At 34.4% G+C, this 14,316-nt stretch overlaps 1 protein-coding gene across 11 annotated transcripts in view; it reads left to right on the top strand.

Annotated features, from left to right (window-relative positions):
- Positions 1 to 14,316, top strand: part of PPFIA2 (PTPRF interacting protein alpha 2) — a 351,943-nt gene that overhangs the window by 106,867 nt on the left and 230,760 nt on the right. For 3 of the 11 annotated variants that reach the window (XM_055808921.1, XM_055808920.1, XM_027794263.2), the window contains exon 1: positions 8,871 to 9,249. The exons of the other annotated variants lie outside the window; for them this stretch is intronic. In XM_055808921.1, coding sequence (XP_055664896.1) covers positions 9,169 to 9,249 — 81 coding nt within the window. In that variant the 5' untranslated portion in view covers positions 8,871 to 9,168. Of the gene's footprint in view, positions 1 to 8,870; positions 9,250 to 14,316 lie in introns of those variants that run through there. 11 annotated transcript variants of the gene reach the window in all.

Here is a 14,316-nt window from a genome sequence, read left to right on the forward strand (position 1 = left end):
AACACACAAACTGGCACTTGTGCTCAAATAAAGCCCACCAGAAGATGCTGATGTTCATTCCTGCCATTGCTTCCTTGAAAGAAAGACATGGAAAAGCTACCTTACATACATTGGTTAGGAGCTTTCAATGTGGGGATGTAGTCCTTGCTTGACAGCAGCCACATAATTCTCAGCTTTCCGCCTGGTATCTCTCCACCTGAGGCTCTCTGTCCATGAATAATACTCTTTGTTTGATCTAGCATCTTTATAGTCTTACCGCTAAGCTTTCACTATTTTCAGAATGAGCTATGAGCACAGAACACCTGGCAGTAGTCATCTGCTACCATGCAGAAGGGACAAGATTCTGTTTAAAGATGAGAGCTGTACTGTGTCAGTACCACAGTGTTTAATTTAGGTTTGACTACATTTTTATGCTTTTGTCAAGTATCTATTTTTCCTGACCGTCCAGTCCGAGTGTATGTTTTTAGACTGTGATCTTTAATAATGACAGTTCTTTCTTCAGTTACTGGCACACACATTTCTTAATTATTGATCCATCTTCATCTTAATTTTCTAGCTGGAGATATGGCTTAAGCCATAAGAATGTTAAGAACATATATATTACACTGCTTATAGGTTTATGGCACTTTTTAGACACATGGCAAGATATATCGTGAATAATGCTGCTTAGTCAATTGCATGATGATTATAGAAAGGTATTTTTTTCCCCTTTTTATGTCATCTAGACTGAGTGTGGAAAAGGAATAAAAAATACTTTTGTTTTTTCGATGTCTTATAAATACTATGTTACTTAATATCCAGTCCCATTTTTTTTTCCAAAAAACATGTTTAATAAAGAATAAAGGTGTCTACCAAGATTAAGACTTATTATTTTTTTTAAGATTTAGCATGCTTTGAAGCCATTTAGCCCAAAGATTCAGAAAATGGTGTTTTTATGTTGTTGCCTTTCAACTTTTCTGTCAAAGTTTTCAGAAAGATAAATACGGTAATTGAAAACCAATATTAAATCAGCATTAATCAGCACAGCACATTGTATGATTACCCAAGTCTGAATTACGAAGGAAAAATAAATTATTTTTATTTGAATTCACATTTCCTAACACTGGAAAAGTATCTTTCAGCTGTATTTGTATATCATAATTTTCTTCCCAGAAAAATGCAACGTTTGCTTCTACTAAATGGGTATGCAGTTGCTGGATCATTCTGTATTTTTATAATAGCTTGTAAGAGGAAATGAAAGTTTGCTGAGTCAAGAGCTGGAACAGCCATTTGCCTTCAGGACAGTATTGACTGTTTTGTTTTATAATCCCGTATCTTTTCTGTGTTGGAAAGATGATTTCTAGACCGCATCACTACACAAACACTCCCACTGACTTTTGAAAGGGAAAATGGCATCAAGAGGTTAAGGACAACTGCAGAGGAAATAGGGTAAATTTTTAGAAGGGACAGGGTTTCTGCTTTCTGCCATCACTGCTTATCTCTATAAGGCTGTATGTATGACAATGAAGAGATGTGCACTATAGCAAAGTCTTGAAGTCTTTTCAAGCTAATATGTTATTGATTTGTGGTATGTACTTCTAGAAAAAAAAAGTGTTAGAAGGTTTGCATCATCTGTAGAAGACTACATTTTGTGAATAGAGCTGGAGCAACAGGTCTGACATATTCAGACTTGGTCAGTTACTCCAAGTAGTTGTCCTGTTACATGTACAACAGTGAGACCTGATGTTCAAAATGGCATATAATAGCATCAGCAGGGATGAAGGGACTTAGGAAGGCTGTTCAAAGACTGACCATCCTTGAAAATTAGAGGAAAGATGTCTTCAGTTAAACAACCTAATTAATTACTGCTTTTGGAAGTATGACTGCAAATACTGTTGTCTTTAACAGTCCTTAAGCAATTCCAATTCCAAGGGTTGTAAACCCATTCAGAATCATTGCTCTACTTAGCTTCAGGACAGAAAAGGTACTAGGGTAAATCTACTTCTGGGAATTTTATTAGAGTGTCAGTGATATTTGAATTCTTGCACAATGTAAAAGAAGGCATGATTATGTAGTTTTATGGATTTTATTCTGGTTATTCATGTTCCTCCAGTTTATGTTCATTTCAATCAGAAATAAGTTCACTGACACTATGGAAGAATTATGAAATTTTAATCAAGACAGAAAACAAACAGACCTTTTTCTGCAAAGGCCTACTGATATCCACAGCCCTTATTCAAGTGAGTATTCCCAGTTCCCATGTAAAATACAGGACTAATCAGTTGTGAATTTTAGCTTTTGATTCAGACCTTTAAGTTCTTAGTCAAAGTACCAGTTTAGCAACCTGCATCACTCATTAAGACAAAAGATATTTTCCAGATGGAGCAGAAATAAATGACAAAGACAGTTGCCTTGGTACAAGCTTTCCTGACAACCTTTATTGTCTAGATATAATTCTGCTACTCATTTTCATTAGTAGTTTATTCTCTGAATAGTTTTTATACTTGTAGAACAGGATACATCTCACTGTATGTAAAGACTGCAGAATAGATATAAAATACATGGAAGGAGTGAAAATGAATAAAAACAATGCTGTCAGGAAGAAAAAAATCTTTTTTGAAGGCAGGAGAGGCAGGTTAGAGAGGATGCCTATTCATAGTGTGCTGCGCTAAATTGTAGTGCTTGAACACATTATCTCAAATTTGTATCTTCGTTTGTTTCTCCATCATAGGCCCTCATCCTATTTTTAACTTCATAACATAAGATGTTCATTTAAAAAGAAAAAAACCTCTCTGCTGAGGATGATACATAGACAATGATTATCCTCTCCTATGTACTTTCATAACTTCTCTCATCTTTAATGTACTGTGATCCTTTGCAGTAATTGATGTAATTTAGATTCTACATTTACTGGTAAGAAACAACGCTTATTTTGCCAAGTACAGTGTAAAACACTGTGTATAATGTTACAATATAAGCAACTGAAGGGATGTAAATAACAAAAGTGATACCTAAGTGATATGATGCAGGGTGAAATAACAAGCTGACTGTTTTCATTATTTCTTTGCAACATCTGGGATGACATTAGTTTGGAATTTTTTGGTCTTGATTCATCACAAGTTAATGTTAGATTTGACTGGAATTTTATTGAAAATACTCCAAAATGCAGTCACTGCTATGATTCTACATTAAAAAGTATCTTTAATTGCAAAGAGCCTCTAGACTTTTTCATGAAATATCTAGTTATGCCACAAAACAGAAACATAGTAATTCCTGGCATGAAAAGTGAATGGCAGACAACACAGGTTGTATACTAAATATAAGTAAGTATCTGTGCTTTTGGTAGTTGAAGCCCGAGTCATGGAGAAAAGCGTGTATCTTTTCAAATCAGGTAAGATACAACTTAGTGTAACACAGATAAATCTTCCCTCAAATTTTTTTTGTTTGTTTGTTTCATTACATATTCCTCAACTCTGCTATCCTCTCCTCCTTTAACTTTCACATTATGCTCAATGTGCAGAACACTTTTCTATGTTGAAGCATTATGTTTTCATTCAGTTTCTTTTTTAGATTCACTCAGTGAGTCACTGTCACCAACACAACTTAAAAATAGATAAAACCCAGCGTTTATATCAGGTTCATTTCAGTTACCTAATAAGCTTCTGTCTGTGTACAACCTTGATTTACTGGTGGTCAAGTTACTCAGAGAAAACACATATGCAGTGCTGAGAAATTGAAGTGTTTTAAGAAAAAACAGAATGGAACTTTGGATATTTCATCACAGCTTTGTTGAACCATGTGGAAAGTGAATCAGGTATAGAACTATTTAATCAATAAGCCTTGAGAGCGTGAAAATTTCTCACACCTGTGATGACCAGAATATTGTAGGCCACTGCTGCACAAGAGTCCTAGCTGTGGTCAACAATTGCCTGTCTACAATGCACAAAAGGAAGGGAAATTTTGCTTCTACTCAAGTAAACAAATTGCAAAGTCAAGCATTTTGGACTTATTTGCATTGTGGTTGCATTTGGTGATTGTTGATTATGGACTGCATACTTGATAAGTTGTAGAACACTGGATTAGCTCCTGTATTCATAAACTCACTTAGACATTGAGTCAGTGATTTTAATTTTAATGATGTGTTATAACATAGAGATAGTGTTAGAAAATGAATTCTGAATTTTGCCATTTAAAAGAGAAATTGTTATGAAATTTTGAAGTTGATTGGTCAATATTGACTCTGGTTTTTTGAAATTAATTGCAATACTTGGTAAAATGTCCCAGTATACACAACAAAGCAAGGGTACTTCAAAAAGGAATTACATTAATATTTGCATTTCTTCTCAAAACTTCAGTCACTGTACTTGTGCTTGAAAGGGAAGCCGTTGCACAGAATACACCTGTTGGGACATGTTTTATCCTCTGCTATTGCTGGCATACAGTTTATACAGCTAAAAAGATATTTTGTTCTACAGTGTACTTGCTTTCATGGGTTACACAAATCTCTGTTTGAAGATAAATTAGGGCTCAGAAGTGCATACTGACTTGGTACCAGTACTTCCTGTAGTAAGACGTGCTTCCTTGTACAAGCATTGGTATTTGAATATTCAAGATACAAAGAACAATGATGGAAAATGTTGATAATCAGCTATTAATTACAGAAACAGGATGAGTAACAGACTTCACTTATCAATAAAATTAAACTGATCTATTTCTACAAGTCTTCCATTCTAGAAGTATTTTCTGATTGTACCAAAAGGCTGAAAGGGAGCAAAAACTTCCTTGTACTATGTTTCACTTTCCTTAATTCTCCCTCCCACTTCGCTTCTGGGAGCTATAGGAGTTGGGAAGGGTTAGTTTCTGAAACTTGATATGTATGAGTTTTATATGTTCTTTAAAGTATATTAACTTGTCAGAGAAAATGTTTTTTGCATTGCTTTTTTGATGGAAGAATGGAAATACTTTTGGTAGAACTTCATTAAATGAGTAAAAGGAATTGTAAATGAATTTGGATGTGAACAATTAGATGCAATGTAGATATTCACTGCAATTTGATATGTAATTTGAATATCTTTTGTCTGAACTGTGGTAAAGGTTTAACATCTTTTCAGCCACAAATAGTTGGAGATCAGAGCTCTTTAAACATTGCCAGTTTTCAGTTTAAACCAAATTCAGGGAATTTTAACCAGATGAATAATGTATCCTATAATACTCCTATATTGATGTCTATGACAGCAGATATTAAAGAAACATCAGTTGAAGTACAGTATTATAGATTTTTGCAGCTTAATAGGGTTTCTGTGACTGTGAAGTAGAAATGGTGTGGTCTAGGTTTAATGTCAAAGCTCTAATGTTCTGAAAATCACATGCTGTCTCTGCTCCCGGAGGAAGGCATGTTTCTTTAACACGGTTTTCCATGATAGTCAGAAATGAGAACAGTTTGTGATATAAAGTCCATGTTTCTGGATAATTACTCATCTAATTTAATAAGAGTTGGTGATTTAAATCTTAACTCAAAACATCTGCTTTTCTATTGCACTACATATTCTGAAGAGAAACTATATCACACAAGCACTAGCATATTAAAATGCTAAGTGTGTTTGTGAGTTTTAAAAAGTGCATCTTGTCTCCGCAGTCAGATTTCAAAGTACTTCACATAATGGTCTGATTGAATACATACACAATATATATACACACCTTTTTAAATGTGTAACTTAATGATTTTTCAATACATATATATCTACATGTGTCAACATATATTTATATTTTTGTATCTCCTATAAAAGATAGTAGGCTATACATCGAAAAAGAACACCAGTTTTTTACAAGAAATTATACCCACACAAAGTTTTGGAGAGGGACATGTAATTAAAATGAAAAGTCAACATAACACATGTAATACAGATTCAGAGCTTGGTAAGTAATACATTCAAAAGTAATTGGAACTAAAGCCATCTCAGGAGCATTGCCTCATCTCATACTCTTAAACATGTTGGTTTACTTTTTATAGAGGAGATTTTTTCCTCCATTACAACTCTTCTACTTCATGTAATAATTAAATCATTCATTGGAAGACACCCTGGAGCAAGTATTTGAATTGGGAATACATCCTTTGTGAGCAATTCTACTGCTGAGCTGTGGTCATGGTCTATAGGCCTGTTTCTCCATTTTTCCTGTTGGTTCTCTTCAGTTTCCTTTATTCTCTTCCACTTTCTGCTTACTTTCAGGCTGTGTTGCTTGATACCCAGCTTAGTGGTTGTGGCATTCAATAAGACCTGGTAGACCTGGTTTCAGTTCCTTGTTTCGAGGAGATTGCTGAATCCCAGCTTGGGGCTGCTGGATTTTCTGAAATGTGACTGTCTTTTTCTGTAATCATGAACACACATTCCACCATTCATCAGATCATACTTTACTGAATTTACCTATACCCCAACTAATTCCTGAGAGGAGGCTGCTTGTAGGTTTTTCAGAACACCACTGTTTTGCACAATTGTTTTCAAGCTGTTTGAGTGTTACATCAAAATTTTATGTTATGATTCTATGAGGGTCCTGCAAGAACATGGTGTTGGTCAGTTTCACAGTGAGCTAAAATAAAATCTATAGTCATCACTGGAAGCATTTCCATAATGAGGTAAAAGTTGGTGGAGAGATAGAACAACAGGTATGATCCCATGCCTTCTCTCCAGACCTATACTGAGTAGCTAGGGAGTTGTGTTTCTTGAAACTTAAATGCATGGGGAGGGGGTGTTGTTGGATTTTTATTGTTGGTGGTGGTGGGTTTCCTGAGTGCAAATTCTTTTACCTAAGCAGGAAAGCTAAATCAACAGATAAAAAGATTGGGAGCAGTATTTTGAAAAGCAGTAATTCTTCCAAAATAACAGGCAGCTAAGTCATGGTGAACAGTGATGCCAGTAAGAGCTCCCAGTGGCAGGCTGCAGCCAGAAGATGATATAAATTCCTTAAGGAACAAATAGGGAACTAGCGAGTAAAAATACAGCAGTAGCATTGCAATCATGGAAGACGTTATTGAGGCTTTCACTAGAGCACTTATGTTTAACTTTGGTATTGACCATTTCGTAAAAATGTTGACAATTTTTTTTTTTTTTTTTTTAGGAATGGATTAGCTTGAGGTCTAGGAAATGCTGATATGGGAAGATGAACTAAGTTTCCTATATCCCTTGTAGAAATGAGGATTAAAAAGTGAAAATTGAAGCAAGAGAAGATCAAGCTAATAGGCACCGTTATTTTGTAGTGAAAGTAGTTGTCTATTGGAGAAATGTACATGGGATTTTGCACATGAATTCTTCAAATTATGCATTTGATGAGGAAACTAAGAGGAAAATTTCTGTCATCTTTCAGGGCAAATGATCTTAAGTGACCATAAAATAAACTTTTCATTGCACTGTAAGGAAATAGCACACATTTGGTAGGTAGATTATAAAGGTGAAAGTATCAGCTCAGAACAAAAGATTGTATACTCAGATTACCAGCAATCTGGTATCTTTCTTTTGACCAGTTGAGAGGCCCCTTTGCTAATACCAGCATCTAGATCTTCTGGAAGAGAATTCAAAGAGGAGAGAATAATCTGTAATCTGAAATGTAGGTCTCAAGAAGATATTCCAGATATTAAGTTTTTACTTTAAGTAAATGTTATGGAAGCAGTATCATGATAATGATAAAAAATTGTTAGATATAACTAGGATCTAAGAAGATTTTTTTCTCTTTGCCTTACAAAATACAATTATTGTGATATGCACCACACTGACATATGCATTTAAACGGGCAGACATCTCTGCATCTATACCAACTCCTTTCATAGTCATTTTACTTGAGAAGCTGTATTATCTTCAGTTGCTAAAAGCATTAAGATAAAACAGAATAAAAAACAGAGGCAGCCTGGCAACTCACCAGGCTTTTAGATTTCTGACAAGTTTCATTTTGAAAGTGCTGTTTCTTAAGTGGTTTCTCTGTCTTTTAAATCTTATGAATAAAATACAAAGTGCTTGACAGAACATGTAGAGTTAGTTTTCCGACCACTTTACATTTTTTACCCTTTACTGAAACCTTACTTTTCAATTTTTGTAAATGGAACACTTATTTTTTTGTTGCTAAAAGGTGTCGAGTTCTTTGAATATAACTTTAACATCTTCACATAGTTCAAATTATCTGTGTGTGAAGAAAAAATGCAATGGATGTTCAAAGCAGGTTTTCACAAGTATTACTGAACTTAAAAAATAACTTTTTTTGAAGATACTGTATATAGCTAATGAGCTAAGCTGTAGGTCGATAGCTTTGTGAAACACTGTAAGGCTCAGAATAAAATTTCAACCTTATACTTAGTAATGTGAGGTAAGTATTTGTAAATAGAGATTCAGACTGAAAATGAGAAAAAAGAATGAGGAAGGACTGATAAAATAGTCTTATAATGTGTATTGCATTTAAACTGTAGCTCTGTAGCAGTCTCACAGATACTTATTTTTCCCACTACCTGTAATCCGTAGTAGTACCACAAAATTTAAGAAATGTAAAAAAAATATTAATTTGCAGAGCAATACATTGTTTCTTTTATCTAGGCAAAACAGTCAAAGCAAAAAAAAACCCCACGTTTGTGTTATTTAAAGCAAGCTGATATCTGTTAACGTAGCTGTCAGCAAGTAAAATGATAAAATTATCATTGTTATCAAATACAGCTATAAACTGAACACAAGACATGCTTCAGGTTAGTCGGAAGAGGTCCTCTGTTTTTCACTGTGCATGCTTGCTTGAAATGAAACTGTGTGTTATTGGTTAACTGGGATGCTTAGCATAATCACTTTGCAAGGCTGTGGTGGAGGGAGGTGATTATCACTGAGAACAGATGGGCAGGTCCAAAGCATTGCCAGATTCTGCACAAGCTCCACATACTGTAGGTTCTAGCCCTCTTTTCTTCGGCATTTCTGATTTCTATTCATTGTGTATATTTTGAAGGGCTAGCTGAGCTAGAGGTCAGGGAGTGATGACCTTTAGAGTTTAGCTCACAGATGTAGGAATGAGGAACTCAAAGTGCTGTCACTATACGTCTAAACGGATGGGGCAGACTGCATTTTGTACAATTGCCTCCCTAAATGTATGAAAGGATTTATCTCAGAGCTTAGTGCTCTACTCTGCATCTGTAGCTCACTGTGGATTGTATTGTATGTGTGACCAGAAATGATATTCTTGGATATGAACACTGTCTCTGCTTCTCCTAAAGTGCATCCTCCTAATGGGACCCGGTTTTATACTTTTCAGGTAAGTGAACTTTAATAAAACAGAAAGGATTTTTCTTGGTACTTAAAAATAGGTAAACTTTGAGTAAGAGTAGCTAATAGGTTAAGAAGCTTATGTGTTAATGAGTTTTGTATTGGTAAGAGAAAATATGTAAGAAATCAATATAATCACAGTAATTTTGCTGCCTTAAAAATATCAGCATGTAAATTGTTCCTAAACAAACACAAAATTGCATTCACAATGATTTTGCTATCGATTGTCTTTCCCAATAATATTATCATCTTACAATTAATTAGATTTATAGTTGTTTAGATGGACCCACGCTGTCTTCTGTTTAGTTCAGATAAACACTGTGTTAACATTATACAGAAATTCTAAGTTCCTATTATACAAAAAATATTTTTAGAACTTTGTATGTTGTACCTGTCTGGATTTTTTATATTTATCCTGAATGTAGCTTCATGCTAGCTGATGCTTAATTTGGTTCATGTGGATAGTAATCATACACGTGCAATTGATAGAACACTAGAATCTATTGTTAGGATTATTGAGGTTCTCAGTTTTAAGCTAAGTTTTGCCTTGTTCGGGTAAATAAGCTTGTGTGTGTAGTGTGTATGTAGGTAAGAATTTATTACATGCTCTGAATCTCATGTGCAAACCAGTCTAATTAAAACCATCTTTCAGCAGGACTTAATTAAAAGAAATCTTCAGTGCCTTTGCTCTGGAAAATGATGTAATTCTACAGTAAGATTTAACTATAATAAACCCCCCACACACACACCCTGCCCCAGCTGCTCCTTATAGCACTCTGGCCCTGCAGGGCAATTCAAACACTCCACTACTTAAAGTGGCAGCAGTAACTTTTTCAGCGTACCCTCTGATACAGTTAGGATTTAAATAACCTTCCCATTCCTGACAGTGTAACATTTTTTTCTTTTTGGTTACTTTATGCTATTGTAGAGTGATGTCTAGAGTAAAAAATCCTGTGTATGCTACCAGAGCAATCTGAGGCAATTAAAAGTTGGTCATAAAATGCATGGCAAACTTCTTTCAGAAAAATACAGGTACTCCTTTCTTTGGGTCGAATGACTGCATTTATTCTTGTCTTCTTTTAATCCATTGGTTTTAATTGCACTACCTTACCCTTCTTACAGTGATGTCAAATGATAGTTGAGGGCTGTGCAGAAAGAGTGCCATCCTCCTAACAGTGATGATCTGCTGGTCCTGGCAGTGATTCAGAGACATGAATGCCCCAGGCCTGTTCCTCTACAGCATGACTACCTTATTCACACACTGACGTCTAAATATTCTGTACAGCCTCCTCTAGCTATGCTCTTAAACACAGTTCCTGATGTCAGGTATTCTTTCTGAGTGTGTCAAGTTGAAAAAAGTCACTAAAATTAGGATGTTTTGCTGCGATACCAGGTTGGCTATTTTAGTGTGTGGTACTTCGTGAAAGTAGGCACTAAAAATTAAGTGTATATATGTATATTGTATTTTTTTTTTTTACAGTATGTATTGTTGCTACTGAAAATCTGCATGATTATTGTAGACATTATCCCACAAACAAAAAAATATCTTTTAAAAATTATCTCCTGCTGATTTTTAAGCTGAGGGGACCATAAATAAAAGGGAAACAGAACTGAATTTCCTGTTGCCTTCTGGATACCTTAATGAACAACGTAGAGTTAAATGACCTTGGAATGTAAAGCTGCTAATTCAGGATAGTCTGTGTTGGTATTCTAGAACAGCTTGGTGTTATCAGTGCTAAAAGAATTCCTGAAGAATTAAAAAATAGCGACCAAAGAAAGGCCGTATTTTCCTGCGGTGCACTTTAAAAATTATTTTTTCTATTTATTTGTTTACATATGTGCAGTATAAAGAAAGAAATGTGAAGAAACTTTCCAGGTCTTCCCTTGGCTTCCTTTGTTCCTTATTTCTAGGTTTTGACCACCATGTTGGTAGTATCTTCTCTTTCCCTCTTGACTTACTTCAGCCCTTGCTTACAAATATAATAGTTGCTGAGAAGGACTTCATATGACTCTTGTTAATTGTTTTGGTCCATTTCAAACTACTTTCACCTTTTGCTTTCTTACCTATTCTATTGTTTCTGTATGTTACAGTGTAACCTCTATGAGACAAGTGATCTCTTTCATTTGAATAACTTGCAAAGTTATGGGACAGCTTAATGGTTCTTAATTTGAAATATATATGATGGTATTTAACCTAAATGTGTGAAAATAATCTTAGCAAAATGAATGCCCAGCATGTTTAAAACTGATCAAATAAAAAATTGAGAGATGAGGGTGAATTCTGACTGATGGAGGGTAGTGAGTGATTAATCTACTGAATTGATGGCACATTGATTAAAAAATGCAACATATTCATTCTTCAAGCAACAAAAGTGGTACTGAAAGAAGCACAAGGCATGTTTGCAAGTTGTAACTTTATTATCAGCATTTCAGTGATGTTCTTAGGAAATAAGACCAAATTGGCCTCTACTGGCCAAGGAATCAGACTGGCCATACAGGGATGCATGTAACATTGCAATTAGGCTGGGGAGAATCATAATTAGTGGATATGTCTACAAGATTTTGAGCACTGATTAAGATCTTTATCAAATGCTTTGAATAGTATATTTTAAAATCAACTTTATAAAGTGTGCTCACTTTATGAGTGAGCATTAATTCAAATCAGAAGTCTGCCATAAATTTTCAAATTCAGAGATTTTGTTGCCTGATTAACTATTTTTAGTAGATTAACAAGGAATTTCTTGACACCTAATTGGAAAATTTAAAATAATATTTTCACCTGCAATGACACAGGAATGAATAAACAGTATTTTCTGCTTCCCCTTTCTCTCCCACTTGTGTTTTATTAACTTCTTTGGTCTCCAGGACACCTAGTGTTTAGAAAAAGTACTGAATTTGAAAATTACATCGATATCTGCAACTATCTAGAAACTATGAAATTCCTAGTACCTTTGTTCTGTTCAGGGAATCTGTTCTGAAATTCTTCAAAAGTTGAAAGTGTGATTTTGTGATTTTGTTCAGTATTTTTGCTGAACCACCTGCTATAATTAAAAGAAGCTTAGGCTATGATCTCTAGACTATGTTTGATTAAAGCAATTAAAAAACTGTGTGAGAGGAGGTCATATAAAGTAGTTATATAATGTATGAAAGGAAGGAGTTGTAACACTATTATGAACAAGGTTTTAGTTTTGTAATACCAAAGCTTAGTGCTTTGCATTTCAGTATCTCTGTACTTCATCTCAAATTGCTTGTGCCAGCCTTGGCAGACTTCTGCAGCTATATTACAGAAAGCACTCATTTTCTTTCTTTTTGTCTTCAAGCTTGATGAAAAGATAGTGCTTCCACTACTCTATGTGGATAAATTAGTTTGCCAGCACTCTTACAGTGAGCATGTATCTTTCATGAACATTGTAAACATCAAAGTCCAAGTAGTAACATTGACTTGCTCTCTGGTTGGTCTTGTATTTCACTGTATTTAGCAGTTATTTGAATAAAATAATGATACAGGTGGAAAACATTGGATTCAAAAGGAGATTTATTTTTTTGTTGTTGGTTGTGAAATGGGGAACAATGCACTGAAAAATTATTTTTTAATCAAGCTGTTTTTATAGAGAACCTGGGGGTCATTTCTTTTTTAATGAAAGCATAGCACAAAGGAACTTCATTTTGAAGTTTCAGATTTCATTTTTGAAAGTTATGTAGTAATGCTTTGATCATTTAAAAACAACTTAAGTTTACGTTGGAGTTTATTGTATCCAGTAAATATTTTTTTTTCTTAAATTGGCTGTCTACAGCAATACATGTGACTACTAACTTGCACAACTTCTAAACATTCAAGATATCTTCATATTGTACATATTTATTTGAACAGAATTTGAAATTGAAAGAGCCTTTTTTCTATTCCAGCATCTTTGGGAAAAAAATAAAAAACCCACCTTGAAATATTTCTATGAACAGCATTTTTAAGTCTTGTAACTTTCAATTATTAAGCTAAGCACACATCTAAAACACAGATCTAAGCACAGACCTAAATCAGGGCTAAAAGACTTTGCCAATAGGCAGAACTTAGGAACTAGGCATGTGCAGTAGAGTCAGACATGCTCAACTACAGCAGTACACAAGGTGTCATGAATCTGGCTGAATCTTTAGCTTTAAAACCAGCAGTATGTGATAACAGTTTCCAGAAATGATAAACGCAAACTTTCAAATATTTGCAAGCAATACTAGCCAATCATAGTCAGATGAGATTTGTGGTTTACAAATGAACTCTTAGTACAAGTATACTCCTTTTTGCTAACAAGTAGTGAATTAAGGGCTGGTCTTTTCTGAAACCTTGGGAGGTTAAAGCAATTTTTAAAAGTTTTCTGATGATCAGAAGGTCTATAAAGAAGGAAAACACTTTCTTACAGAACTTGCAGAGAAATCATAAAATATTCATAAGACAAAGATGTAAATACACTATGAAGTACTGTAAAATTGCATTGCTGACCAAAGGTTTGAAACTGGGTTACTGGGAAACTGGGAAATGTTTCTATACATAAAACATATCACCATGATACTGATTACTACTGTGTTTTATTTCTTAGCAGATGAATGTTGCACTCCAATGATAGTGAATTAACAACAGAATACAAACAAAAATGTTACTTTCTGGTACAGAATGTGATTTGAGCTGTCTGACAAAAAGTATATTCTATAAGAAATACTAGATGCACTCATTAATTTTCCTGTTAATTCCAATATTAATAGTTCAAATGAACTGTATACTTAGGCAGAACTTGTGGTTTATACTGTCTTGTAGTTTTAGTGTTTCAGTAATCCTATTGTTCTTTCATGTATCTTCTTATATGGAAATAGTAAACGAAACAAAAAGCTTCTCCTATCAGAGAAAGTATCTTGTAAAAATTTATAATTGCCCTGGTTAGCATACATTTATTATTAGATTATGCTTTGGGCAGGTATGCCATGCTACTCCATTTCTTTTTGACTACTTTGTTGCCTTGCATATTTCTGTGCAACGTATTTTACTATTAAAAACAACAGCTTTTGAGTTTCT

The sequence above is a fragment of the Falco peregrinus genome, chromosome 6 (assembly GCF_023634155.1).
Source record: "Falco peregrinus isolate bFalPer1 chromosome 6, bFalPer1.pri, whole genome shotgun sequence".
NCBI classification, from domain to species: Eukaryota; Metazoa; Chordata; class Aves; order Falconiformes; family Falconidae; genus Falco; species Falco peregrinus.